General features: G+C 37.9%; 1 protein-coding gene across 1 annotated transcript in view; it reads left to right on the top strand.

Moving 5' to 3' along the window:
* The window catches only part of nol4l (nucleolar protein 4-like), a 123,264-nt gene that overhangs the window by 55,299 nt on the left and 41,485 nt on the right, over positions 1 to 26,480 (top strand). Inside the window, exon 5 of the mRNA XM_015393587.1 lies at positions 15,688 to 15,841. Coding sequence (XP_015249073.1) covers positions 15,688 to 15,841 — 154 coding nt within the window. The remainder of the gene's footprint in view (positions 1 to 15,687; positions 15,842 to 26,480) is intronic.

Below are 26,480 nucleotides of genomic sequence, written 5' to 3' on the forward strand. Positions count from 1 at the left end.
AATTCTTCATGAAGTGAATAACATTATGGACAACAGTGAGCATCCTCTTCAGAGTATCTTCAGTCAGAGGCTTCTCTAGATCTGTTGCCAGACAGACAGCTACAGAATATCCTTCCTGCCAACAGCTATCAGTACCTGGATAAAAAATAGCCTATGAGTAACTGCAACATTTAATTTCCCTTTGGGATTAATAAAGTATTTTTTAATTGAATTGCATTTGAAAAAATAAACCAATAAGAAAATAGGAGGGTCTTGATTTCCCTTGATTACCCAAGGAACAGAGGTTAAAGGTTGAATGTATTACTACAAAGAAAACAAAACTCTGATTTGAGAACTGATCCTACTGAACAGCTTGTCCACATGACAACAACTAACACTTTAATATAATTTACAAACTACAAATATCTGTCTGACTTTCTCACATTTGTGGAATGTAATGCAGATTTCTAAAACAGTGGTGTCCAGATTCAATCCCAAGAGCTGCTATCTGTCTTGCTGAAAAGAAAGAAAAACAGCAACAGCGGATTATAAAGCTTAGATTAGACAAAAGGAAGAAGTAACATGCAGCTTCCTGGAAATGTTCTGGGGTAGAAAGTTATATGTTCTCCTCCAAAAAATACTCTGGTGAAGTAAAGATACTAAAACAAAGTACTTAAGTACACTAATCAGGTAACTGTACTTTTAAACAGACACTAGCTAAGAGGTGAGGAAAGGCAATGATGAGCAGGACCTGGACCAGGATTCAAACCAGGACCTTATTGTTGCAAGTCAATATTGCCACCAAGTGCTCCCCTGAGCATCCCACCTGTTCAGTTTCACCTATCTGAACTTTATTTTAATCTCTTTTCATCTATTTTATATTCTCCTGATAAAGGATTTTTGGTTTCCTGCTAACCCCTCCAAACCTTCCTCACTCTCAAGTATTTCCCAAACTTTGACTGAACTTTCTTCTGAAACTAGAATCTAAATCTCACTTTAAACAGACAATAATTATATGACTACAATTTTTGGGGGGGTTTTAGACTCACATTCTTGCCTGTCTTTCTATCTGCCTGTTTGATGCAGATATTTATGGAGATGGGCGTTTATCACCATAGTAACCAGGGACTGCTATCACATTACGCAGCAGGTTCTTGTTTCTCTTAACGATCTATCATCAAGTTCGGTTTGCTAAGCTCAGTATATTAGATTTAAAAAAAAATGCAAATTTGTTCCAACAAAACTTTTTTTTCAACATTGCATGATTTGATGTATCCATGCCATGATTTGTTTATTGTCTGTTAAGTGGTGCAAAATCTTGAAACGATGATGGTGATGGAGAGAGCGACCTTCCTTTACTCCCTACGGTTATGAATAAACTACCCTGAAAGCTGTGCAGATAGAGTTGGAACAATGTGGGAGTGTGGGTGGCGGTTAGAGAGGGGCTGATGCTAGAGGAGGTGGCAGGTGGGGGGGCAGCAGAAGATGGGAATGGTGTTGGCCTGGCGATGGGATAGAGGAGAGAAAGTGGGGGAGGGAATGAAGGGGAGATAAATGAGAAGATGATGGGGGTGCAGCAGGCAGGTGGAAGGATGCCAGTATAAAGGCTTGCAAGGCTTCAGGGTCCAGCTCTGCACCATCATGCTAAAACAAAGAAGACAAAGAGAATAATGGGAACAGGAAGGCAGCCACCCCCCAACCTATAGAAAAACCCAGAGACAGTGTCCACTTTCATTGATTTTTAAATGGAATACATGTAAAATTGCTTTTAAGAAGAAAACTAATCAAACTCAAAGCAAAAAAAAACAAACAAAACAAAACAACTACACCAGGATGAGTTTCACAGGAATGTCTGAATGACTCCAGTAATCCTCTAATGAAACAGTCAGAAACTGGCAAAAATCTTTTCATCTGTATTTATTTTCTTTTTAAAGCTGATCTGATGATAAACAGCTATTGTGGATTGAATCTTCCATAGCTAAATTATTTTTTTACGCATGCTTTGAGCTCTGTTGTGAGTATTTACTCTCCTTCAGATTTATTTTCTGCACAGATTTATCCTTAAGCTGTTATTCCAATTAAAACCTTAACAACCCATCACTGCCTCCATAACAACTGCCTCTGTAACGACTGCCTCTGTTACTGGGACCTGTAACAATCGCTCTACCTAAAGGTAGAGCGATTTCTCCCTCTCTTCTTTTAGAGTTGGTTCCATTCAGTTACATCGAAAGGTTTATCATGAATGTCATGTTTAAGGTCATGTCAGTGAGTCTAAATGGCGTTTAATTCCAGGCACTGACTTGACTGCTCCAATATCTTAATGTTTTTTGTTGTTTTTTTAAATAGAGGTGGACCTTTAGGTCACAAGCATAAGGCTGCTGATTCTCATTCAAGATTCTTCGGAAAAGAGCAGAATCAGTGAATCCATCAGCTGCATCAAGTTGTTCCGGTTCTGAAGCAGCAAAGCAGTCACAGATCATCACACTACCACCACCATGTCTTACTATCATGATTTAAAAAGGTCCCTATCTATCAGAACATTTTCCTAAAAACTTTTAGAGATCATTTTGAGGTTTTTATTGTAAATGGGAAGCGGACATTGTGTTTGCTGGGGTCAGCAGTGAGGTCCACTTTGCTCCTTCTCTTTCTTACAGTTTGATCTTGAACTATGACCTTAGCTGAGGCATTGAAGCCTGGAGAGATGTCTGGGTTATTTTCTTGTGACCTTGGTGAGTTGTTGAATATTGATGTTTAATTTCATCCATAGGTCATTTTGTTGACCCAACACTCCAAGCAAGGTTCTATAGTGTTCCATGTTTTGTCTGCTGCTAATAGTTCCCACTGGGGAGTCCAATAGCCTTAGAAAGGCTTTGCAACCCTTTGCAGATTGACAGATATCAGTAACGTTTTTTCCCATCTCTTCTTGTATTTCTTTAGTTTAGGGTATAATATGTTCTTCAGGTTGTCAAATATTTAATTTACTCTTCCAGTGATTTCTTTTACAGTAATCAGGCCAGAGGATGACTAATGCCAAATTTATTTGCTGATATTAAAATGTGATTCCTCAATTAACTCTTGTTTTTACATGTTCATGCAGGGTTAGGTTTGATTTAATACAATTTTTCTCCTTTAATAGGTAAAATTTTTGAACTGATGGAGTTTATCTTTGTATCGTATTAATTTGATTTGAAAAAACAAATCAGTGTGACACAAAGGAAAAAAATATTGCTCTACAGCTCTGAAAGTATTTTTTTAATGAAATAGAGTAATGAAATCACCAGATATGATTCATATATTGGTCCATGTCTTACTTTCCCTCATGCGTTTATGTTGATTAGCCCTTAAAGGACATCCTCAGAGTGGGCCGAGGACGTTCATACCTGCTGAACCTTTAGTGGCTGTAGAAAAGAACCAAATAAAGGATTCACAAAGACAGGTTAATTTTCTGGAAGGAGGCAAAGTGAGGAGAGGAGATGAGCCCAGGCAGGAAGAAGATGATTCCTTCCGTTTGTCCGGTGGTTAACTTGATTAGGTTTGGTCTACTGAACCGGATCCGTCTGTTTTACTGTGGAAATCTGGGAACACACACGCATACATGAACACACAGACATATACTGGTTTGTTGAAATCGAAAAGCAGATCAACATGTTGGTTCTTTAGGAGTAAAAAAGATGAGGAGGGGAACAAGAACACATAATGAAAAGCAGCAGCACATGTCTTATTATCTTATTTGTATGGATTCATATTTTATGCGCATGGTTTAAACATTGATGGTTTAAATAAGGCTTGGATGTTTAGTGTTTTTTTATACTAAAACCCGTCCAGGTTTATTCTGGAGTTTTTGGACTTCCCCATGAAATCAGTGATGCTCAGCCTCCAGCTTCCAGTCACTGGATTCTATTGTGGACAAAATAAGCAAGAAAAAAAAGAACAACTTTATGAAAGTAGTCTTTATTATTTATTTACGTCACACATTGCAGAGCCTGTGGCACAGCTGTGTTCAAATGGGTGTTTAAATAGTGTTTATTTATTACCACAATGTAGCTCAAGGCCATTTGAAACCAGTTTTATGTTGTTTTTTTTTTTCTTTTTTTTTTTTTTACAAAGATTTGCTTTTCATCTAGTTTCATTTTCATGTTTCACAAAGAGACCTCATATTTTTCTCCCTGAAAAAGAACATTTAGTGCATTTTTTTCCCTCTCCACCAAAGAAACGAACTGTAGTCTTTTAAGAAGATCTAAGGGACATCACATATAAAAGCCAACAGGGTTACAGAGATAATATCATTGCTTCCTTTTCCCTAGAATATTATCAATAAAATCAATTGAACATAAAATCAATTTAACATAAAATCAGTACAATTTGGTCCATATTAGTAATGTTATGTGCCGCAGCCTCTTATCTTGTTGTTTTCTTTTCTGGTTACTCTTACGGTCCTTCTCTAGTCCAACACAGGTTGAAGTGGGTTTGACTGAGGCTACCATCAGGTTCTAGCTATGCTTCCTTTTACGTTTTTTCTTTAAAAGAAATACTTGAATCATTTCATGCAGATAAAGAACCTTTTGATAAATGCATGTTATTTTTTTTCTCTCGAGGATGGTTACATTTGAGTCTGATGAAGTGGTAGGCTACTTCCAGCTCTTGTCGTCTGTTTTTTATGCAAGATGCACTTAACTGGCTTTTAGTTTTTTTTAGTTTTTTTGGAGATATCGTCTGCTAAAAATATTTTTCCTAGATTTTTAACGAACCCAAACTCCTTTGTTTTACCTTTACTTCAATGTAATGATTACATGTAACAACGCAGTTATCACACTGAAAACAGTGACAATCTATCCATTAAAAAAGACGGATAGATTGAGGAAAGGCTAAACTACAGGGTTTTAAGAGATCCTTTCCAAAACTGCATGTTATGCTTGAACAAGTATTTTAAATGAAATGCTAATTAAGGTTCTTTATTTGTAATAATTATAAATCCAGGTAGAAAGACAAAGAGAGCCAAGTTTGCATCATCTGGAAGCACAATAAAAAGACTTAGAGAAAGCTAAACGTAGATGGAATCACTGAAGTTGTTCTGCGGGTGAAAAGGAGCTGTTAGGGCTGCTGTTGATGGTATTTGAACAGGAATTAAGAGTAGATTAGAGCGAGCTCTGATTTGATCATCTGTCAGAGTTGATTCATGCGCCTTGGTGCTGGGAAGTAACAGCATCAGAAAAGTCTTGGAGCTGATTGAAATGCCATGCTGAGAGTTCATAGGCTTTCCTGCCTGCAGCTGGTTTCTACCTCAAAACAACGTTTGTTGGCCGTCTTAATGTGATTAAATACAAAGAAATATTAGCCTTATTGATTCATTAATAAAGCTGAAACAGTTTCTATTAACCTGTTGACTGAAAAAGATTTACAGTGATAAAGATACAGCTAGGCAAGTGCTTTACGTGAATTGTATTATGAAACAGAAAAAAAAAATAGAGACTAAAAGGAAATAAAGATAAAAACATAAAAAGCAGGTTATAAAATACAACAGTTGGATCACAACCTTAAACTAATGGTCCCTCAATTAATAGTTTATCCTCAGCATTTAAAGGCAGCTCTAAACAAACAGGTTTTTAACTTTGACATAAACAACTGAGGCTTTCATCACTTTTCCAGTCTTCTGGGAGGTTGTTCCAGATAAGCGGAGCATAGGAACTAAATGCCACTTCTCCATGTTTGGTTCTAGCTCTGGGTGGACAGAGTGGGTTTAAACTAGATGACCTGAGTGTTCTTTAAGGTTGATACACTGACAACAAATCGGTATTGAGTCGATGATCCATTCAGTGATTTATATACTAACAAAAGGATTTTAAAGTCTATTCTCTGAGATACAGGGAGCAGATGTAAGGACTTCAGGACCCACTGATGTGCTCTACTTTCTTAGTTCTAGTGAAAACACGGGCAGCAGTGTTTTAGACCAGCTGAAACTGTCTGATATACTTTTTAGCCAAGACAATGTTGCATTGCTAAAGATACATACATGAATTAGTTTCCTGCTTGGACATTAGTCCTTTAATCTGGGAGATGTTTTTCAGGTTATAAAAGGCTGAATTAGTAACTTACTTTATGTACCTCTGAAGGTTTAGGTCTGAGCCCATCATTGCACCAAGATTTCGGCCATAATCATTTTCTTCTAGTGGTAGCAGCTGAAGCTGTGAGCTAACTCTGAATCTCTTCTGTTTTGTTTCTGAAGTTTATTACCTCAGTTTTATTCAGTTGTAGAAAATGATGGTGCATCCACATATTGGTCTGTTATAAGCATCTCGCCAATGCTCTAATGGGTTCATAGTCACCTGATGACATTGTGATATAAAGCTGGGAGCTGTCTGCATAGTTATCGTAATTGATCTTGTTGTTTGCTAAAAGATGTGGAATAAGAGGTACCCCAGAAAGGAGCCTTGAGGAACTCTGCATGTGATTTTTCGGGTCTTGGATTTAAAGTTCCCTACTGACACATACAGTAGGAGTCCCTGTCCTTCAGGTAGGATTTAAACCAGTCCAGTGCGGTACTAGAAAGGCCGACCAAGTTTTTTAGGACACTCTAATAAAATCTAGTGATAAACAGTATCAAACGCTGCACTTAGGTCCAGTATTACCAGCCCTGTGGATCTCCCACAGTCTGAATTTACACAGATGTCACTGAACACCTTAAACAGGGCTGTGGTTGGAACGAAACCTGACAGGAAGACATCAAACAGCTTGTAATGGTTAAGAAGGCCTTTAACTGTTGAAACACAACTATTTTAATAATCTTGCTGATGAAGGTGAAGTTTGAGATTGGTCCATAGTTCTGAAGGACCAATTTGTCAAAGCTTCTCATTTCCAACAATGGTTAATTATTGTTGAGTGGACAGATTCAGCTGAAGTGTTGGCTTGGATACAGGAGATTATGCTGTTTAAGGCTTATGGGGATTTCATGTCTGTTTGTTGGGGTCAAAGGAATGGACGCTGTTCCTTTAATATTCCTGATTTCCTCTCAGCAACATGATTCAGTGCTCTGATCTGAATAATGAACTTCTTCAACGTTTGATGTAATTCTGTGATACTTGTGATCCTCTTTGAAATTTCAGAAAGCACGGTAAAGCCAACATTCACCTTTTCTGTGTTTTTCTTGTTGCATACGTTTTAATCTCATTCACAGCATCATCAGTTACTATTAATATTTTCGGCTTAGCAGCTGGTTTGTTATGAGGCCAATTTGGAGAAAGCTGAATGTCGTAATACCTGTGTTGTCTGAAAGTTGGCTGTTCTCTTCAAGGTCACCTTGTCAGGCCGAATATCTGTTTTTTAGCAGAATCCCAAAATTCTCACTAATCTGAGTGGGTCCTTCTTATTATTTGTTTTGGGAGCAAATGGCTTTTTGCACCTGTTGATACTTGGAGAAGAAGTCATGTTTAGCTGAAACCTCAGCCAGGTTTTGTCATCTAAATGTTGCAAACGCCTTGTCGGGCAACTTTTCAGATCTGGGTTGTTGGTTATTGTTGTTAGAAGCGTTATTGTCATTAGAAGCAGAACCTTGTTTCTTGTTTTCGTTATTTGTTGTTCCAATGAGTTGCTGTTTAAAACTAGATAGGGGGTTAACTGTTGGTTAATCTGCATGTCCAAGACAGCAATCCTCTGTAGAAGATTGTTGAAGTCCTGTGTGGTTAAGGGAGGCATTTTGCGCTGACGCAGACTCTCTGCATTTTGATCAAAATAACATACAAAAATTGTAAATGGTAAATGGCATGTACTTATATAGCGCCTGTTTTCAAGTCAGGAGACTTGACCAAAGCGCTTTACACTACATTCATTCACCCATTCACACACACACTCACACACTGATGTGAAAAGTAGTTCAGCTAGACAATCCTTGACAATTTTAGTTCAGTCCATGTTTCTCTTACCTTTGTTATGAGCAAAGGAGCGGTGCATCTGAACAAACAGAGACACAGAAGGATGTGGGGCTGCAAAACATTCTCATACTTCCTAATCTTCAGCATTTTGCCATGTCTTAAATCTGAGCTACAATGACTTTTAATGCTGTTTGTAATGTGATAGACCATCAAAAAGCAGAGTTTAATTCTAAAGTGGAAAGAAAATTACATCTTTCTCCACTTTTTTAAAAATCTGAAGAGGGGCTTGCATTTTTGTTGAGCTGCATTTACTCCATCTCTCAATTAAAGTGCAATTGCCCTCATTCACAAGGTCCCTAATTACAAATTATAACCTAGAGGCCCCTGGTTACTTGAGATGCACTGATTCAAATTCCAGGAGACACAATTTTTAGATTCCTGTTGTTGTTAGATTCAGTTTATTTATATTGATCCAATTCACAACACATGTCATTTCCATGCACTTTACAACTGTTTAGAGCAGGGGTTAAAAATCAGCGGGGTCCGAATAAAGAAAATCAACAACCAGTAAAGGTCCGGAGACATTTTTAATTATAATCTGTTACTTTAAACAGCATTTAACACTGAAATAAAATGAAGTGTTTATGCATCCATGCTATAGATGGACTTTTTGAATAAAGACATTTTTTAAAAATGTCAAATTTTTCCATTTTATTTTTTAAAGTGTTTTTTGAAGTAGAGAACAACAATCGTTCAGTTTGGTACATAGACAATTTCCTGATTCACATATTTTTTAAACACCTGAACTGACCAGTTTTTTTTCTTTTTCTTTTTTATGGCTTAATGAGAGAAGTAGTCTTTAGGCTGCCCTGCAAAGCTTTTAAACCTAGGTTTAATGGCGACAAAGCCATTCTCAAGTACATATCAAGGTGCTCATTCATCCATATTTATTTTTCAAAATAATTATGGTGGAGAATCCTGCTTCACAGCAGCAGGTTGAGCCAAACATACTCAAAATTTGCAGGGTCATCTTTGAGCACACCATTTCATTTTTCTTTCACTAGTTCAATCTTCCAGCAATCCTCCCCTTCTTCTTGGTCTTCTCCTTCTGTTCCACTGCATGGCTCATTCGCTCATCGGCTGGTCCCGGACGCTCCGGAGGGTTTTACCATATAAACAAGAGAAGCGGCGCAAGTGAGGCTTAACAAGGTCGTCTGACAACATGCAGTGACTTATACATTTTTTATATCAGGTTGGGTCCGGATTAGCCAGCAGGTGGGTCAAGATCTGGAACCTGGTCTGCTAATCCGTGTCTCTGGTTTAGAGGCTGCAGAAGACCTGAAACTGGAGAGAGGTTCGTCTTTCAGGAGGACTGTGACCATCAACATGCAACCAGTGCTGAAATTCACTGGCATAGATCAAAGCATGTACCTGTCTGGGGCTAGACCCAACAGATAGTCAGTGGCCAAACATCAGAACTGATGGGCTCCCCATCCACTCTAACCAAGCTTGAACTAATCTGTGCAGGAAAACAGAACATAGCACCAGTCTCTAGATATTCAGAGCTGGTAGATCCAAGGCCCAAAAGGCCTCCAGCAAGACAAGGTTAAATGAGGTGTTGATTTGGCTGACTAAATGCAAATGCATGGCACATTTTTTTTCTGCTTCACTACATAGAGTTGGTGTGTTATATGAAACCAAATTGCATGCATGGAAGTTCTATGGATCTGAATACTTCTGCATGTTTCTGTATTATCAGTGCAGTGTAAATGAAATCACAGATAAGAATAAGTGAGATGCTTTGTGACACAAGAGCTGAAGTGTGAAATTCAAATCTGCAACTGACATTTAACACAATCAGACTACCTCTCACCTGAGTATCTAACACCTGCAATGAACTGGTTCCTTCAGGAATTTAATGGCAAGAACAGATATAGGATTATTTTCCTAACACTTCTCTGTTCCATCAAAACGCCCTGTGGATTTTCAGCTCCTGTTGTAAAGCAGGTTGATAATGGATTGAGTTCTTTGGATAAACCTGAAACCTTCCTGATTTAAAGCGACAGTTCCCTCGATAGCCCATCTGTGCAGATGCTGCCTGTGGATTCAGTCATGTTGGCTGCAGCGAGGATGCTGATTCAGCATGATGAGTCCAGGGAAGGTCCTCCTCTGAAAAACCACGTTATCAGTCAGGCATGGGTCATTAATGCCTCATGGACTCATGACCGAATCATCCTCTTTAATTCCAAACTGGATTTCCCTGTTGCTCTTAATGTAACAGTAAGGATTAGTGCCATCTGAATCCATTTAAAGGTTTTTGTTAGAGAAATATATGTTTGGCCTTACTGTGACCTCAGCTTTAGGTTTATTCCTGGAAGGAGGTGTTGTCAGACTGGTTAACATCACTTTTCCGTCACTTTCTGCTATTTTTCGATATTTAGTTTTTCTGTGACTTGTTTATAGTCTTTTCTGGGTTTAAGGGTACCAATTCAATTTAAAATTCTTTAGTGATGGACCAGTAGAGTGTGAAATCACCTCTTCATACCATTCTGGATTCCTCACTCTGGATAAAACACAAGAAAACCAGGGGTCCGTTTCACAAAGCATGTTCACGAAAACTAGTTTTTGGTTTGTTTAATATGAGCGAGATGTGGATCATTTTATTTTTGTTTAGTTATATTTACAGTACATGAAGAACTACTGAAATTATTTTCAGATTACACATCAATAGATTCATTAATTCCACGGGGGAAACTGAATTACTTTAGGTTTAGGATTAGGATTCACTTGATGATAACAACCTAATGAGCCTACTGGCACAATCTGAAGGCATTCTATGGGCCTGATAACCGATAATTATAACCATTATTGGGATGATAACGTCCGAAGCGCGGCTGCAAACAGCCTTTGTTTATTTATTGTGTAAAAAAAGACTGAATCAACATGAGGCGGGACGCATGATTATGCACAGGTTCTAAATGTTAGACCGTTTTTAGACTTCATTTTCACCTGCTGCAAGAACGTTTCAAATAAATAGATACATTTATCTACTACCATTCAAGAAATAATCCTGTAATATTAACACAGTCACAATATGGCAAGCCAGTTTGATACGAACTAGTGCTATTGAATATGTATTCCTGATATCTGAAAAAAAAAAAAAAATTCTTTGTCTAAATGACCCTTTCAAACAAAATGACACATCTGCAATAAACATTCTGGATGTCTATAAATTTATTTCAGATATCCATATTCCTAATATAACTGGTCAGTATTTGTATTATTTTATCTATGAAAAAATGTTTTTTCAGGTAAAACGGTGAAGATCACAATGTTTTTACTTTGATTATTTCATCAGTTTAAATCAATCCTTTTATATTAAATTGATAAACTGAGTCGTATTTAAACTGAAAACAGGAATGCCATCCACATTTTTAGATAAGGTTTTTACCCTACACCTCTCTTTTTTCACTTAGAAAAGAAATACACTTTTGTACAGTATATACTGCTATTACTGGGTATCCTCTCCTTACCTGCTTTAATCGTTTAGTTTAGTGAGGTTATTGCCTGTTCATTGTGATTTGAGTGATGGAAAATAAATATCAAGTTCCTTGTTTGTGCGCACAGACTTGGCCATAAAAGTTGATTCTGATGCTTAAAATGTAACTACATAGTTACTTTGCTTCTGGAGAAGTAACTTGTAACTAAAACTGTTTGCTTTTTAAAAATAAGACTGCCAATACTGCATAAGTTCAGCTTGGTCACTATAATTACATTTATTATTAATTACCGTATGTGATCACTGTATTTTGTTTTTCAAGATTAAAAAAATAGCTTGTTTTTATTTTATTTAGTAATTACCATTATACTCTAGTAGAGGCTGCTCTTCCTCAAATGACTTTACTAACAAAAGAATAAAGTATTTTATCCAGTCAAACTTGAAGTGTAGGAGGTTTAATTTAGCTATATAAATGCAGCTCCTGATTCGTTTTAGACGCTGCAGTTAAAATCTGTTTCTACGAGTCATTATTTCTACGCCACAGGGACACAGGAAGTTGTTGATTAACCATTAAAATTTCACAGAAACTTTGTTCAACTAACAAAAAATTTAGAATGGTGAGAGTTACACTTATTTTATTCGGGGTAACAGTGGTGTTGGATGTAAAGGTTTGCCCTGAAATTGAAGGGTTGACGGTTCAAGCCCCAGCTTTCGTTGTGTCCTTGGGCAAGACACTTCACCTGCATTGCCTACTGATGGTGGTCAGAGGACCTGGTGGCGCCAGTGTACCACAGCCTTGCTTGTGAGCGAGCCCCATGGCAGCTGTGGCTCACTGATGTAGCTTGCCACCATCAGTGTGTGTGTGAGTGCGTGTTTATGGATAAATGACTGAATGTAGTGTAAAGCTCTGTGGTCAAGTCTCCTGACATGGAAAAGTGCTATATAAGTACAGGTCATTTAACATTTATTTTACAGCACTGTTAGCATTCCCAACAAATGTGTGAAATGATTAAAATAATTTCCTAACCTGCATTTTTCTCCATGCCAAGTAAATGCTAAATGAAATATGAATTTTTTCCCTAAATTTTTAATGGTGAGATTGTGCTGCTGAAATAAAACCTGAATTTATATTGAATCCTTGCACACATCTTCACCTGGAAGATGTCACCAGATGAATGTAACATTGGCAAAAGAAGTAAAGAAACAAAAGATTGCATGTAAAAAATACTAAATTGAAAAAAGGTACAACATTTTTACATTTAATTTGTAAAGCAGAGCAGAAAGAAAGTATCTGAAAGGTAAAAAAAAAACATAGTAATAAAATATAAAGAGAGAGCAGCTGTTTTATAAATGGATGAGAAAACTATGCAAGTAAGCGTGACTGTAGAAAAGCCCTTCCAGGGTTGGTAAAAAAAAAAAAAAAATTCTGTAGTCATTAATCTGAGCCTTTATGGAAAAACTAGAATTACGGGGAAGGGTGGGAAACCATTTTCTGTCACTTTCACCTAGTTAGAACCCCATGTAAGCTCTTACTATAGTATAAATCAGTTTTACAAGACATGTTAAGGATGCATACGCAGAGATTTCTTCTTATCTGTAAAACTCCACCTAGTAAACCTGTGGGACTCTGCAGAGTTTGATTAAACAGAAATACAGACCCTGCAACCTCATGCAGCTCAGGAGAAATTAAATGTTGATGTTTTCACTTTTAAATTTTATTTAAAAAGAAAAGAGATGTTCCATTAAGGCTTTAAGGCAAGCTTTGCAAAATGTGCAAGAAACAGGAGATAAAAGGTGGTGAGAAAAGCCATTTTAATCTGGAGAGCCAAGGCTCAGCTATAAACTGTGTGCAGAATTATTAGCAAAATGAATATTTTAACCACATCATCCTTTTCATACTTTTCATGTTGTCCTGCTCCAAGCTGTATAGGCTTGAAAGCCAACTACCAATTAAGTAAATCAGGTGGTGTGCATCTCTGAAATGAGAAGGGGTGTGGCTTAATGACATCAACACCCTATATAAGGTGTGCTTAATTATTAGGCAACTTCCTTTATTTTGGCAAAATGGGTCATAAAAGAGATTTGACAGACTCTGAATAGTCAAAAATTGTCGCATGTGTTTCAGAGGGGTGCAGCAGTTTGGAAATTGCCAAGCTTTTGAAGCGGGATCGTTGCACAATCAAGCGGTTCATGGTTAACCAACAGGGTCGCAAGAAGCATGTTGAAAAAAGAAGACGCAAAATAACTCCCCATGAATTGAGAAGGAGCAAGCATGAAGCTGCCAGGAAGCCATTAGCCCCCAGTTGTGCCGTATTTCAGAGCTGCAACATATCTGGAGTGCCGAGAAGCAAGGGCCTAGGTCTGATTTCAACTTTGGTAGGGACACTATTGGTCTGATGTCTATGCAAAAATATGCATGCTCGTTTTTTTATGCTTGACGTAAAAATCAGGGTGTATTTTATTTAGAGAAATGCAGCATTTCTTGCTACATTTGTACAACATTTGTAAGCACTACACACACTAGATGCTGTTTATCAATGTTAGAAGCATCATCGGCTCTGATGAATGAGGAATTTTGACTTTTTTCCACTTTGAAAAGGTTTGCATTTGAAATTACCAGCCACTAAGACAGAAAGTAAATCTGTGCCTATTAAACAAAATGAAGTCTAAATATGTCTGTTATATCTGGATTTATCCTGTATTTTCTTTTGAAGATATACAATTGTGCAGAGGTAAAACCCACACTTATCTTTTAAATATTTTCTCTGTATCATGAAACTAAGAAAAATAATAGATTCAAGGGACGCCAAATAAATGTATTATATTTACCTTAGCACTGGAACCGACACTGAGCATGTAGAATATTAATTTCACTCTTCAAGTCATCTAGGCTGTAGTTACTGTATTTAACCCACATCATGAAACAATTAATCAGAATAATAGATTATTGAAATATCAACAAATTTAGTAATCAATTAATTGTTAACTGGAGTATAGAGACTCTAAAACATGTCTTTATCTCACAGAGCGACCCACTTTGAGCAAGAATTATACCAAAATTGTAAAAAAAAATATATATAAACGAAAATGTCTGTCAATATTCTCCATCCCCTCTACGTGCAACAAAGCTGTATTGTAAATTATAAACATGTTATTCACATCTAATTATTGGTAGGGACAAGTAGGTTGTTCCAAAAATTTGGTAGGGACATGTCCCTATGGTCTCTATGCAAACCTACGTCCATGCCGAGAAGCACAAGGTGCTCAATACTCAGGGACCTGGCCGAGGTAAGAGAAGCCAAAAAAAAGGCCACCTTTCAACAAGACACACAAGACAAAACTTCAAGATTTGGCCAAGAAATATCTGAAGACTGATTTACCCAACGTGTTTTGGTCTGATGAAATGAGAGTGAGATATATCAACTTCCAAAAATATGAAACTTTGCTATTAAGGAGTCTTTTGGGTTGATTGAGAACACAATTGTGGCCCAATAATAAAAAATATTCCTTAAAAATACAACTTGCCTAATAATTCTGCACACAATGTATTTTACAGTAAAACATTTAGATGTTAAATTGATCTTAGACCGTAGGAGTCTGATCTGGAGAAACTTGCTTCCTGATATGTTTCACACACATAATTCAAATTTAATGGCTTTTTAAAATCCCTCTCTGTTTACATTAAAATGTGTTAAACAAAAACCTACATTTTTGTCAATCTAGATTAATTTAAACTTTGGTTTAAACTAATTTGAACCACCCTCATTTCCTCAGTTTTAATCAAAACTATACAGATTATTCATTGAGGTGAAGGTATTTTTGTTTTCCATCACCCAGTGTATCTCTCACTGATAAATCACCTCACACAGTGTGTGGAGCACACTCTCTCTGATTTTTTTCCTTTCACATGCTTCAGCTTTAACAGTGGCTGCATGTTCTGAGTAATTCCTCTGAAGCTTCATTTAGTCCTCTCACTGTTGTTACAGTAGATGCTGCAGCTTTATTTATTCTGCCTCACTGTTTTGTTTGCTTGAGCATGTTCATTGTTTAAAAAGACCAGACTTTAAAGCGGAATCCTTTCAGTGTGATGTTTCCTGCTCTCAGCGAGGCCTGCGGGTGTTTCTCTCTCAGCAGATGTTTGCATGTTCTGTTTGAGTTGCGAGCTCAGGGCTTCATGCTTTCACTGATGTTAAAGTTGAAGCTTTTTTGGATTGTAGTAATATGAGTGCAGCAAATAAAGAAGTTAAAAGAAGTACAAAATGTATATTAATATCATTGTTTTCTAGTCAGATCAGCCTTATTTGTCACTAAAGCATGAACCATTTCTTCCATTTGTTTTCTTAGGATGACAGTTCATTGAGCAGTGAGGAGGAGGCAGAGATGAGCGAGCCCACGTGGCTAGCACCTGATCTGGGAGCGGTGTCGGACCTAAGCCCAGCCAGCCGTGGAGAGAGGATGCGCCACAGTCCCCAGAACACCCACAGCAAGGACGACGATGGTAGGATTCATAAAAGAGATCGATTTGATTCAGACAGAGGGAAATTGTCTGCTTGTTAGAAGCTCTGAGAGCAGTGCTGGTATTTTTAGGCTAGAGAGGACCTGATGATGAACGGAGGAAGTTGGTGCCTTGTGTGTGTTAAGTTGTTAAAAAATGCTGGTTTTTAACTAAAAGTGTGTTTGGGGTAATTTTACGCATGTCTTAGAGTATAACCGATGTTAGGCTGGCAGATGATGGAGATTTAAAATCAATAACGTTTATATGAGGATAACAATGAAACCTGATGGTTGATTGACGTGTTCATCTTCTTATCTTCAACTATTCGTATATTAAATCCCACACAGCTTAAGAACAGCTGCCCTGTGACAATAGAACAGGAAATAGACCAAACATATATTGTACTTCTCTGAACTAATTGACCACTTAGAAAGCCTAAACACCACAAGATTCATTACTCAGATCACTAGACTAGGTTTTAGGGTCTTACATAAGAAATCTTTAAAACAAGTTAGAGGGAAAATAATCTAAACCCACAGATGACTAATCCAACCATAAGGTTTCGTCTTAATCCATGTTGCAGATCTGTTAGTGCAGCTGTTTGAACCAGGGTCTAACAAATTAATAATGTTGATCTTTTCAAGGCTCAAATGTTTGATACATTTGCCTGTTGGTGTCATTGTAAAAGGCGAGTATATCCATAGAGAAAAAGATATGATCTAAAAAGACCCTCATCTGTGGTTCACACCAACTTATTTTCAAACAGCATCCTCCGATTCACTTACAGATGACTTCTGACTCAAAGCATTTAAGAGACGTGTAAAGTGCAGCATCAACAGATTGTATTCAGTGGTTAAAATCCAAAACACAAAGGTTTCAAAGGCAAACTTCAGTCACTGGAGCTCAACATGTCCAAGATCAAGGAGCTGTGCTGTTGAGGCAAAATAAAAACTCGGCATCTCTTCTGTTCATGGAACGCAGGTTCCAGAGTTGGATAGTGGAACAGGTTCAGCTTTTATACACCTACAAACTTAAAGGCACACTATGCAACATTTTCCAGTTAATTAATGTGTTCCATAACGTTTTGGATGATTAAATGAGTCATTTCAGGTCGAACAAACGTTTTCTCGGCCGCCCTGGTGGTCTGTAGGGGAAATATCGTACTTGCAATTGCAGGAGCCCTCGGCCCGCGCCCACAGGCTCAGAAGTCTCGTACATCGCGAGAGTCGGTCTTGCTTTACGGCGAGAACTTGGCTAACTACAATCTTTGTTATTTAGACACTTGCATAACAAATAATGTATGAAAACATGCTTAATTTTCAAACTCGAAAATTGGAAAAAAAATAGTCACTTACCGCAGTAGACATGGTGATTCGTTGCGTTCGCCTGTCTGCTAAGCTCAAAACAAGCTGAGCATATTTACGACAGTGCACTTTTACTTTCGCCCTCTGGGGGGAGCCTCGCTGGAAAATCAACACCGGTTGCATAGTATACCTTTAAACTGACATTTGGTCATTTTTCAAAAAATACGCTGACAGTGTCTGGACTTGCTGAGGAGAATCAGGACCTTCTTTGTCAGGATCATGGTTTACAATCACATTTAGACTCTGTTCTCAACATTTGCCTGTTTCTAGTACCTTAACCCCAAAAATAAAACGCAACTCATTTACATAATTAATCGGGCCAAAATGAAGAACTGCCTTCGTCTGAGTTGTTATACAGCTGCTCGGTAAGCAGGAAGCCTGTCTGCCACGTCCCCTCTCACTGTTAGAGAAAAGATCAGCCCCATCCTTCTCCTCACAATCTTATCCCTCTCACACTCTAGGGAAGTGGTTCTCATCCCTACTCCTCAGGGACCCTTTCCTGCATGTTTTAGGTTTTTCTGTTCTCTTTGCTGTGTCACACCTGACTTAAATGAATGAAAGATTAACAGGTTTCTTTTGCTGAGGAGGAGCAGTCATTTGGATTAGGTGTGTTGAAACAGATACACATCTAAACCACTGAAGGTAGGTGTCCCTGAGGATCATGGTTGGAAACCGCTGCTCTCAATCAAACGCTTCCCATGAGGCAAAGAACCGTTATCTCACTACTCTGTTTCTGACTGGGGTTCCCCGTTATGAAAACTCATCAGGAGCTACCGCTCAACAGCTAAGAAGAGAAATCCACAAATCTTTGCCGCCATCACATCTATTCCCCTCCTCTGCTGCAGCTCTAAAGAAACTGTGACTGCAGCAGCACTCACAACCTCCACTGTTGCTATGAGATTTATTAATCTCTCATCTGACTACCAGAATTAATGTTAGGTGGGTATTCTACTAACCAGCAAGCAGTTTGAGCCTTTAGTTGGAGAAGACAGCTCATTTCAGCACAGCAGACGGGCCACACACACACAGTTATGAAGGCGTGTTCACAAGTTCACTTCAGAAGCGGGCAGGCCATTACTCTAAGAAGCTGCTGAGCTTCTGCGTCACTCGGCTGAACAATAATATCTGTGGTGGAAAGCTTTTATTGCTCCATCAAAGTGACAGTTTGAAAATGTTAGTGTTAAGGTTTGAAATAGCCTGCTGGCTTCGTATTAAACCATCAAAGCTGTTTGGTGAATGTCAAAAAGTCTCATTACTTTTAAAAGACAAATCAGTATTGATGTGATTTTTTTGGTGTAATTTGAACTAAACTGAACTAGTTATAAAACTTTATTTATAAGGCTTTTTCAGATGAAAAAAAAAAATCATAAAGTGCTTCACAATAGATTAACACAACAATATAAATGCTGAGAATGCGTAAGAAACCCAAATGATTAAAAAACAGAAGTTATAAGATTATTGTTAACTGTAATTTAAAAGACATCCCAGAGTCAAACGATCTCAAGAGAAAGGAAAGGAGTTCCAGAGTAAAAAGAAGGCTCTGTCTGTTCTCAGCTAAGTGTAGGAACCATCAGCAGGAGCTAAAGGACACGAGGCAGAAGTCCACTGAGATTGCCTGATGGCAACCTTTAAAAACCCTCCAAGTCAGTAGAAGACTCCTAAATTAAAACCTTACAGAGATTCTGAAGCCAGCAAGGAGGAACGGGGAGCACTGTCAGAGTCCTGCAAAATGACCTCCAGCAGTCCACAAATGTGCATACTGTATGTCTTCATAAACGTTAGAAACTGACTCCATGAGGATGGTATGAGGGCCCAACGGCAGATGGTGGTTGTGCTCACTGCCCAACATTGTGCAGGATGCTTGACATTTGCCAGAGAACCTCAGGATTGGCAAATTTGCCACCGGTACTCTCTGATCTTAACAGATGAAAGCAGGTTCACACTGAGCACATGTGATAGAAGACACTGTGGAGAGCGATCTGCTGCCTACAACTTCCTTCAACACAACATGTCTGTCAGTGGGTCAGTTATGGTGTTGGGAGGCTTTTTTTTGTGCTCGTCAGAGGTAGCGGGACTGCCATTTGGTACTGAGATGGAATCCTCAAACCTCTGGTGTGGTTGGCCATGTGTTCCGTCAAATGCAGGAAAATGCTAGACTTCATGTGGCAAGTGTGTCAGCAGTTCCTTTAACATGAAGCCATTGAAGCTATGGAACGGCCCTGCCAATTCCCCAGACCTGAATCGGATTAAGCACATCTGGGATATCATGTCTCGCTCCATCCACAAACGTCCTGTTTTACCAAAGGCTGTCCAGGAGTTTGCTGATGCTTTAATCCAGGTCTGGGAGGAGATCCTTCAGTACACCGCCCGCCATCTCATCAGGAGCATGCCCAGGCATTGTAGGGAGGTTATACAGGCACATGGTGGCCACACACAATACTGAGCCACATTTTGACCTGTTTTAAGTTAAGTTGGATCAGGCTGTGGAATGTTTTTCACTTTCATTTTGCATGTGACTCAAAATCCGGGCCTCCATTGGTTAATACATTTGATTTTACTGATGATTTTTATGTGATTTTGATGTCGGTACATTCAACTATGTACAGAACAAAGTATTCAATGAGAATGTTCATTCATTCAAATCTAGGATGTGTTATTTGAGTGTTCCCTTTTTTTTTTTGAGCAGTGCATATTAAAATAATATTTATTACTTTGGTCTATCTCAATTTATTTCATTGATAGCTGTTTTTTTTCTTCCGTCTTTAATGGAAGGATTTGTAAACTTTCAAGCACAGCTGTGTTCCAAGGCGAAGGCGAACCGTAACATAAGATTTTTTTTTTTTTTTGAAATGGTGCATTTGACTTATGATCCTTTGAGGGAGTTTATACTGTTATAATAAATTATAACAATCTGATCCTGTTATCTGTAGCTTAATAATTATGATCACACTGCTTTAATGGGACCATTGGGCTGAGGAGGTCCATGTCTTCATAGAACCCGATCTGGGGAAGAACATGGCCTTGGTTTATCTTACAGCTGACAAGTGCATTGATCAATCTGCTGCTCATAGGGGGATGTGGTGGATGTGTTCTTGTGACTGTTCCACTCCTTTCTATGTATCAGCACCTTAAAAAAAGAGTTTCTTTGCTTAACCTCCCAGCCTATCCCTGTTTTTATGCGTAGCTTCGAGCTGAACTCCTCCACCCTGCTGACCTCTCCAACACGAAACACTCCTGGCTCTATTTCAGCCCATCATAGAGTCAGAACTGCTTTTCTTGGATCCTCCTTTTCTCAATTGTTAGCTATCTAGAAATACTGATGAAGAAACTTTATTCGCAGCTGACTTCTAGTGGACATTTTTCATTAACTCTATTTTATTTAATGAACATTTTCACCAATAGAGATAGAATACCATGATTTGCTGAAGAAAACCTCTAATATAATTAGCGGATCAAATCTTTCTGAATTTATGCTAATAATCCATTTTATTGTCAGAAGATTCCGATTTCCTCAGAGATTGAAAAATCTGCCTGGAGACGGTGCACATTCATTTCTAATTGTTTCATTTATTCCTCCTTATAATCTCTACTATTGCATACTGTTCTGACAAATTTCACGCATTTTTGTTATGATGACACATTTTTTTTTATAAGTATTTATTTAAATAAATGAATAAAATACTTGACTTCTTTTTTAGTGATATCATACCAACCAAACAAACAGAAAGCTGCTCACACAGTCATATCCACTTACACACACACACAGTGAACAACCGGCTCTCGCATCCAGTACGCCGGGCCAGAGAGAAGTAGGGCAGAGGGGAAACAAACCACTAGGTGACTTTGATCCTCCTGCCTTTTTCTTCATCCCTCACCCTCCTCACCTCTGCTACTGTAAGTCACAGAGGGGATGGAGGAAGGACACGCAGATGGGGGAGGTTGCAGGTCAAGCATGGAGCAGAATTGGAAGGAGAGGAGAGAGGCGGATTAAAACCTGTCTCTGTTGGATGAACATTAGGTTCTACTTCTATAAACCTTGCTTTGCACAGGTGCATCTTNTTTTTTTTTTGAAATGGTGCATTTGACTTATGATCCTTTGAGGGAGTTTATACTGTTATAATAAATTATAACAATCTGATCCTGTTATCTGTAGCTTAATAATTATGATCACACTGCTTTAATGGGACCATTGGGCTGAGGAGGTCCATGTCTTCATAGAACCCGATCTGGGGAAGAACATGGCCTTGGTTTATCTTACAGCTGACAAGTGCATTGATCAATCTGCTGCTCATAGGGGGATGTGGTGGATGTGTTCTCATGACTGTTTTACTCCTTTCCATGTATCAGCACCTTAAAAAAAGAGTTTCTTTGCTTAACCTCCCAGCCTATCCCTGTTTTTATGCGTAGCTTCGAGCTGAACTCCTCCACCCTGCTGACCTCTCCAACACGAAACACTCCTGGCTCTATTTCAGCCCATCATAGAGTCAGAACTGCTTTTCTTGGATCCTCCTTTTCTCAATTGTTAGCTATCTAGAAATACTGATGAAGAAACTTTATTCGCAGCTGACTTCTAGTGGACATTTTTCATTAACTCTATTTTATTTAATGAACATTTTCACCAATAGAGATAGAATACCATGATTTGCTGAAGAAAACCTCTAATATAATTAGCGGATCAAATCTTTCTGAATTTATGCTAATAATCCATTTTATTGTCAGAAGATTCCGATTTCCTCAGAGATTGAAAAATCTGCCTGGAGACGGTGCACATTCATTTCTAATTGTTTCATTTATTCCTCCTTATAATCTCTACTATTGCATACTGTTCTGACAAATTTCACGCATTTTTGTTATGATGACACATTTTTTTTTATAAGTATTTATTTAAATAAATGAATAAAATACTTGACTTCTTTTTTAGTGATATCATACCAACCAAACAAACAGAAAGCTGCTCACACAGTCATATCCACTTACACACACACACACACACACACACACACACACACACACACACACACACAGTGAACAACCGGCTCTCGCATCCAGTACGCCGGGCCAGAGAGAAGTAGGGCAGAGGGGAAACAAACCACTAGGTGACTTTGATCCTCCTGCCTTTTTCTTCATCCCTCACCCTCCTCACCTCTGCTACTGTAAGTCACAGAGGCGATGGAGGAAGGACACGCAGATGGGGGAGGTTGCAGGTCAAGCATGGAGCAGAATTGGAAGGAGAGGAGAGAGGCGGATTAAAACCTGTCTCTCTGTTGGATGAACATTAGGTTCTACTTCTATAAACCTTGCTTTGCACAGGTGCATCTTAAAATTATGCATTTAGTTTAAAGATGCTTCTTAAATCTCTTTGATATTATGGTTTGGTGCAAAGGTAGAATGCTGATTGTTTGTATTTATAAAGCAGATAACATAAGTTTAACTGTTGGGATGTTTGACATCACAGACCGAAAATATTAGACCATCTTATTCATTGTGACATTAAGTAGTAACTCATGTATGTATCATGTAAATAAGATAAACAGAAAATGTCCAACACATGTGCCACTGTTTGTTTGACAACACAATACAAGATCCATTAATGGAAGTACTTGTGTCTGTAGTTATTATAGAGAAAACTATGACAAATATTTGGATATCAGCTCTTAAATCATTATCATCAAGTTTTTATGTCATGTTTGCCAAGAAGTTTATGTTTTGGGGGGAGTCTGTCAGTCTGTCAGTGTACAGAATAACTTGAAAAGTTATGGACGAATTTTGATAAAATTTTTTATCAGTGTCCCTCATGCGAAGGAACAATTATAATCAATCAATCAATCATAATCTGGATAAAGGATTTTTTTTTTTTGAGAGTCTCTAACGTTGTGATATTTGGTGCAACAAGCAGTTCCTCACTAAACCAGAGGGTGGCAGACTATTGACGGCCTCAACATCGGACTCAAAAAGTTTGGGGGTATTTTGCTAAAAGCAAAAACACAAAAAGAAATGTTGTTGCCTTGTTAGCAGGATCGATTGAAAACTTAATTTTGTTTTTATCCTTGCCTCTTGCCAACGAACAATTCATTTAAATTTGGTGATCCAGATCATGAGCCAGTTTTATCTAGAGGTTTAAGTAACAACAATGGTGCTTGGTAGAAGTCTGCGCTCTGTTATTTTCTAGTTATTATGTATAATTATTTTAGTTGTACCAGTTCTAGTTTCCTTTTTAGTTTTAACACAATTTTTAGAAGAAAACTCCAGAATTACCTTCCTTTCTTTTTTAAATTTTCTGTTTTTAAAATTAGTCTATAATCCAACAAAACTGAGGGGTTCAAGGCTTTATGTTCTTTCAAAGGGACCCGGACTCGAGACACCTCTGTTTTGTTCATTCTCCGTGTCTTCTGGTGTGTATTAAAAGAAAATAACTTTTAAAATAAATAGGCTGTTTGAAATGGCTGTAAGATAAAAGCCTTTCATATCAATCAGTTGCAATTATTATTGATTCATGTTTTGTTAGCCTATTACAAGCTAGAAATTAACCTGTAATTCCTATCTCTATTTAGCTTTTTAAAAGCAGGTCAGTCCTACTACTGACCTTGCTTGATTTAATTATGAGGTTAAGAAGCTAAATCTCTTCTTCTGTGTATATATCCTCCAGAATCCCATGTGTTTCTGGATCAGAGTTCAGTGAAATTATTGGAATTTTGATCAGATTATATTAACATTGACCAGGTGTCTATCCTAATTTATATTGATATTGATTTATTGCCCAGCCCTACTTCCACGTTATACTGATGACATGCCTATTTACATTAACTAAAGGAATAAAAACAAACCTGCCTGCTTTAATATTAAATAATTTACATGTTTATTATTGTAGACTCTCTGTTTAAATTAAATAGACACTTCACTAAAATATCCTAACCAAAAATAGGGTGAGTTTTTAGTGTATGACTGTGTATTTGCATGGTTGAGTTTGTCTTACATTATCTGAATGAGGTGGATCAATGGATGGAAATCTAAAGCTGTGCATCAAAGTCAAACTATGTAGTAAGAAATAATAAAAAGATGGCATCATAAGCCTTTCATAACAAAATGTTATAATATTAAAGAAAGCATAAGGGGAATATAGATAATAAAACTGGAGACTAATGGTATAAATAAGTCTGCATGTGCAGTTAAATTTTAGGTTAAATTAAGTTAAATTTTAGTTAAGTTAAATTAGTTAAATTTTATTTAGCTTAAAGATTAGAACATGGCTTTATGTATTATGTTATGTTTATTATTCTATTCAGTAGCATCTGTGTAGCCGGTAGTTCATAGTATGTATACAAACAAAAGGCTATCCATGTAGGATCACAGGCTGATGTTGACTGTTTCCATTCTCAAACAGTGAGCTGGAAGGTGGGGGTGAATTGAACCAGGAATGGTTGATTATTTATAATCTTTGGTTTCTGTAACTGCTCATGTTTGGTTGACTTCAGGAAGGGATCAGAAGGTTTTCTTTTTTTATTCTTTTGCTTGGAAACACCACAGAAAAGGTGAGTCTGCTGCATTGGTTTAATAATGGAGCTGCTGTAGCTTCACATGCTCTAAGGATGAGATGCTTCTGTATGTTTTAAGGATGCTTTCTGCAGTGCAGGATACAGGACCTCCTTAATTATTAACACCCTGCTTCACAGAGCCCAACCTGTTGTCTGAATAAGGTGTGTATGTTAGTGTTCATATGCTCGGTTACTTATTGCTGTATGCAAGTTCAATCACTAAGAGCAATTAGCTGCCTCCCTTGTAGTGGAGTGCCTTGCTCTCCACTGACTGTAATGACGTTTGGAGCAGTGAGAGGTTCAGACCTCTGCACCTTTTACAACATATGACTAAATGCAATAAGCTCTCAAATCAGCATGAGCTCAGCCTTCTGTTGCACTTTAAATGCTCTCCAGTGTAGTGGAAGTATAAAATAAAATACATGGCAGAATTGTATCACTGTGTTCCTGTTGTTTTTGTGATGGGAAGCTTTTTGTGGAAAATGACCTAATGGAGTTTGCAGCAATTGCAATTTTCTCAACCCATTATTATTGCTCTTTCTCTCCCAGCCTGAGAGCAATGAGTTCAGGTCACTTATCAGTGGATTCTGGGAAACGGAGACATTGCTATTTATAGTTCACAATAGATGGTAATGGAAGTTAAATATTGCTACTGAACATAAGTCTATGTCATCTTCTAATGTGTAACTGCTGTCTTTGGTGGAGGAGCTGAAGTTCTTTGACGTATTTTCAACTATCAGAAGTTTGTGTGAATTTGGTCACTTTGGTGTCTAATAGTAAGACAAGACAAGATCACAGGACCGACAAGTAACCCAAAGCTACTCCTCACAATAACTTCCTGAATGCGTTTGATTTAGTATTCATTTTCTTGTCATAATATTAAGAACATTTATGCCATAACATTTAGTTTGATTTAATGTGAATTTTATCAATCACAAAACATTTTAATCATACGTATAATTTGTTAGTTTCTTTTCTTCAATTCTTTACAGATTTATATTGTTTCATTTTCCCCCAGCTGATTCTTGCTTCTGTTCTTTGAATTCAGAACCCCCTATGGTAGGTCCTCTAATTCATGGTTCCTAACATCACTCGTCAACATAAAATCTGTTCAGCCATGTGAAATTTAAACTAGCAGCAAACTGTTAGCAAATAATACAGAGGGAAAAAAAAACAAAAAAAAAACGAGCACATGTAAACTGAAAATAAAATGGTCTTATTAATCAGATATGTCAGTCAGTCAGTAGGGGTGTAAATAATAATCGTTTTGTATTGATGCATCGATCCAACAGCCGACGATCTAATGCATCGATACGTCCGCAAGAGAATCGATTCAGGTATTTATTTTTTTCCTCCGGTCTATTTTTATCCATTTGCTCCTGGGCGTAATTCTCCCTCCCGTGCTGCGGTGGCGCTAAACCTATTTTGCCCTCCTACCTCGCTTCCTGGTTATACTCTTACAGCAGTGTGTTGCAGTAAACTTGACACAAGACATTTTTAAACTATGCTCAATATTGAAGCGTGGTCTGTGCTACACACTGTGGGTCTAGATACGGCCGAGGCGGCGAGGAAGTAGGGGCGAGTTTAGTCCGACGACGGAGGGACATAAGGGCCAAAAAGGGTGGATATCCAGCATTCTTGCGCACCTTGCTCTTCTAGCGGGTCAAACTTCATGAGTTGTTTTCCGCAACTTCGGTCATAAAAACAAAACAAGCCGGCCTCCTGTCTGCGGAATTGCACTAATTG

The sequence above is a fragment of the Cyprinodon variegatus genome, unplaced genomic scaffold (assembly GCF_000732505.1).
Source record: "Cyprinodon variegatus isolate N-32 unplaced genomic scaffold, C_variegatus-1.0 Scaffold649, whole genome shotgun sequence".
Lineage (NCBI taxonomy): Eukaryota > Metazoa > Chordata > Actinopteri > Cyprinodontiformes > Cyprinodontidae > Cyprinodon > Cyprinodon variegatus.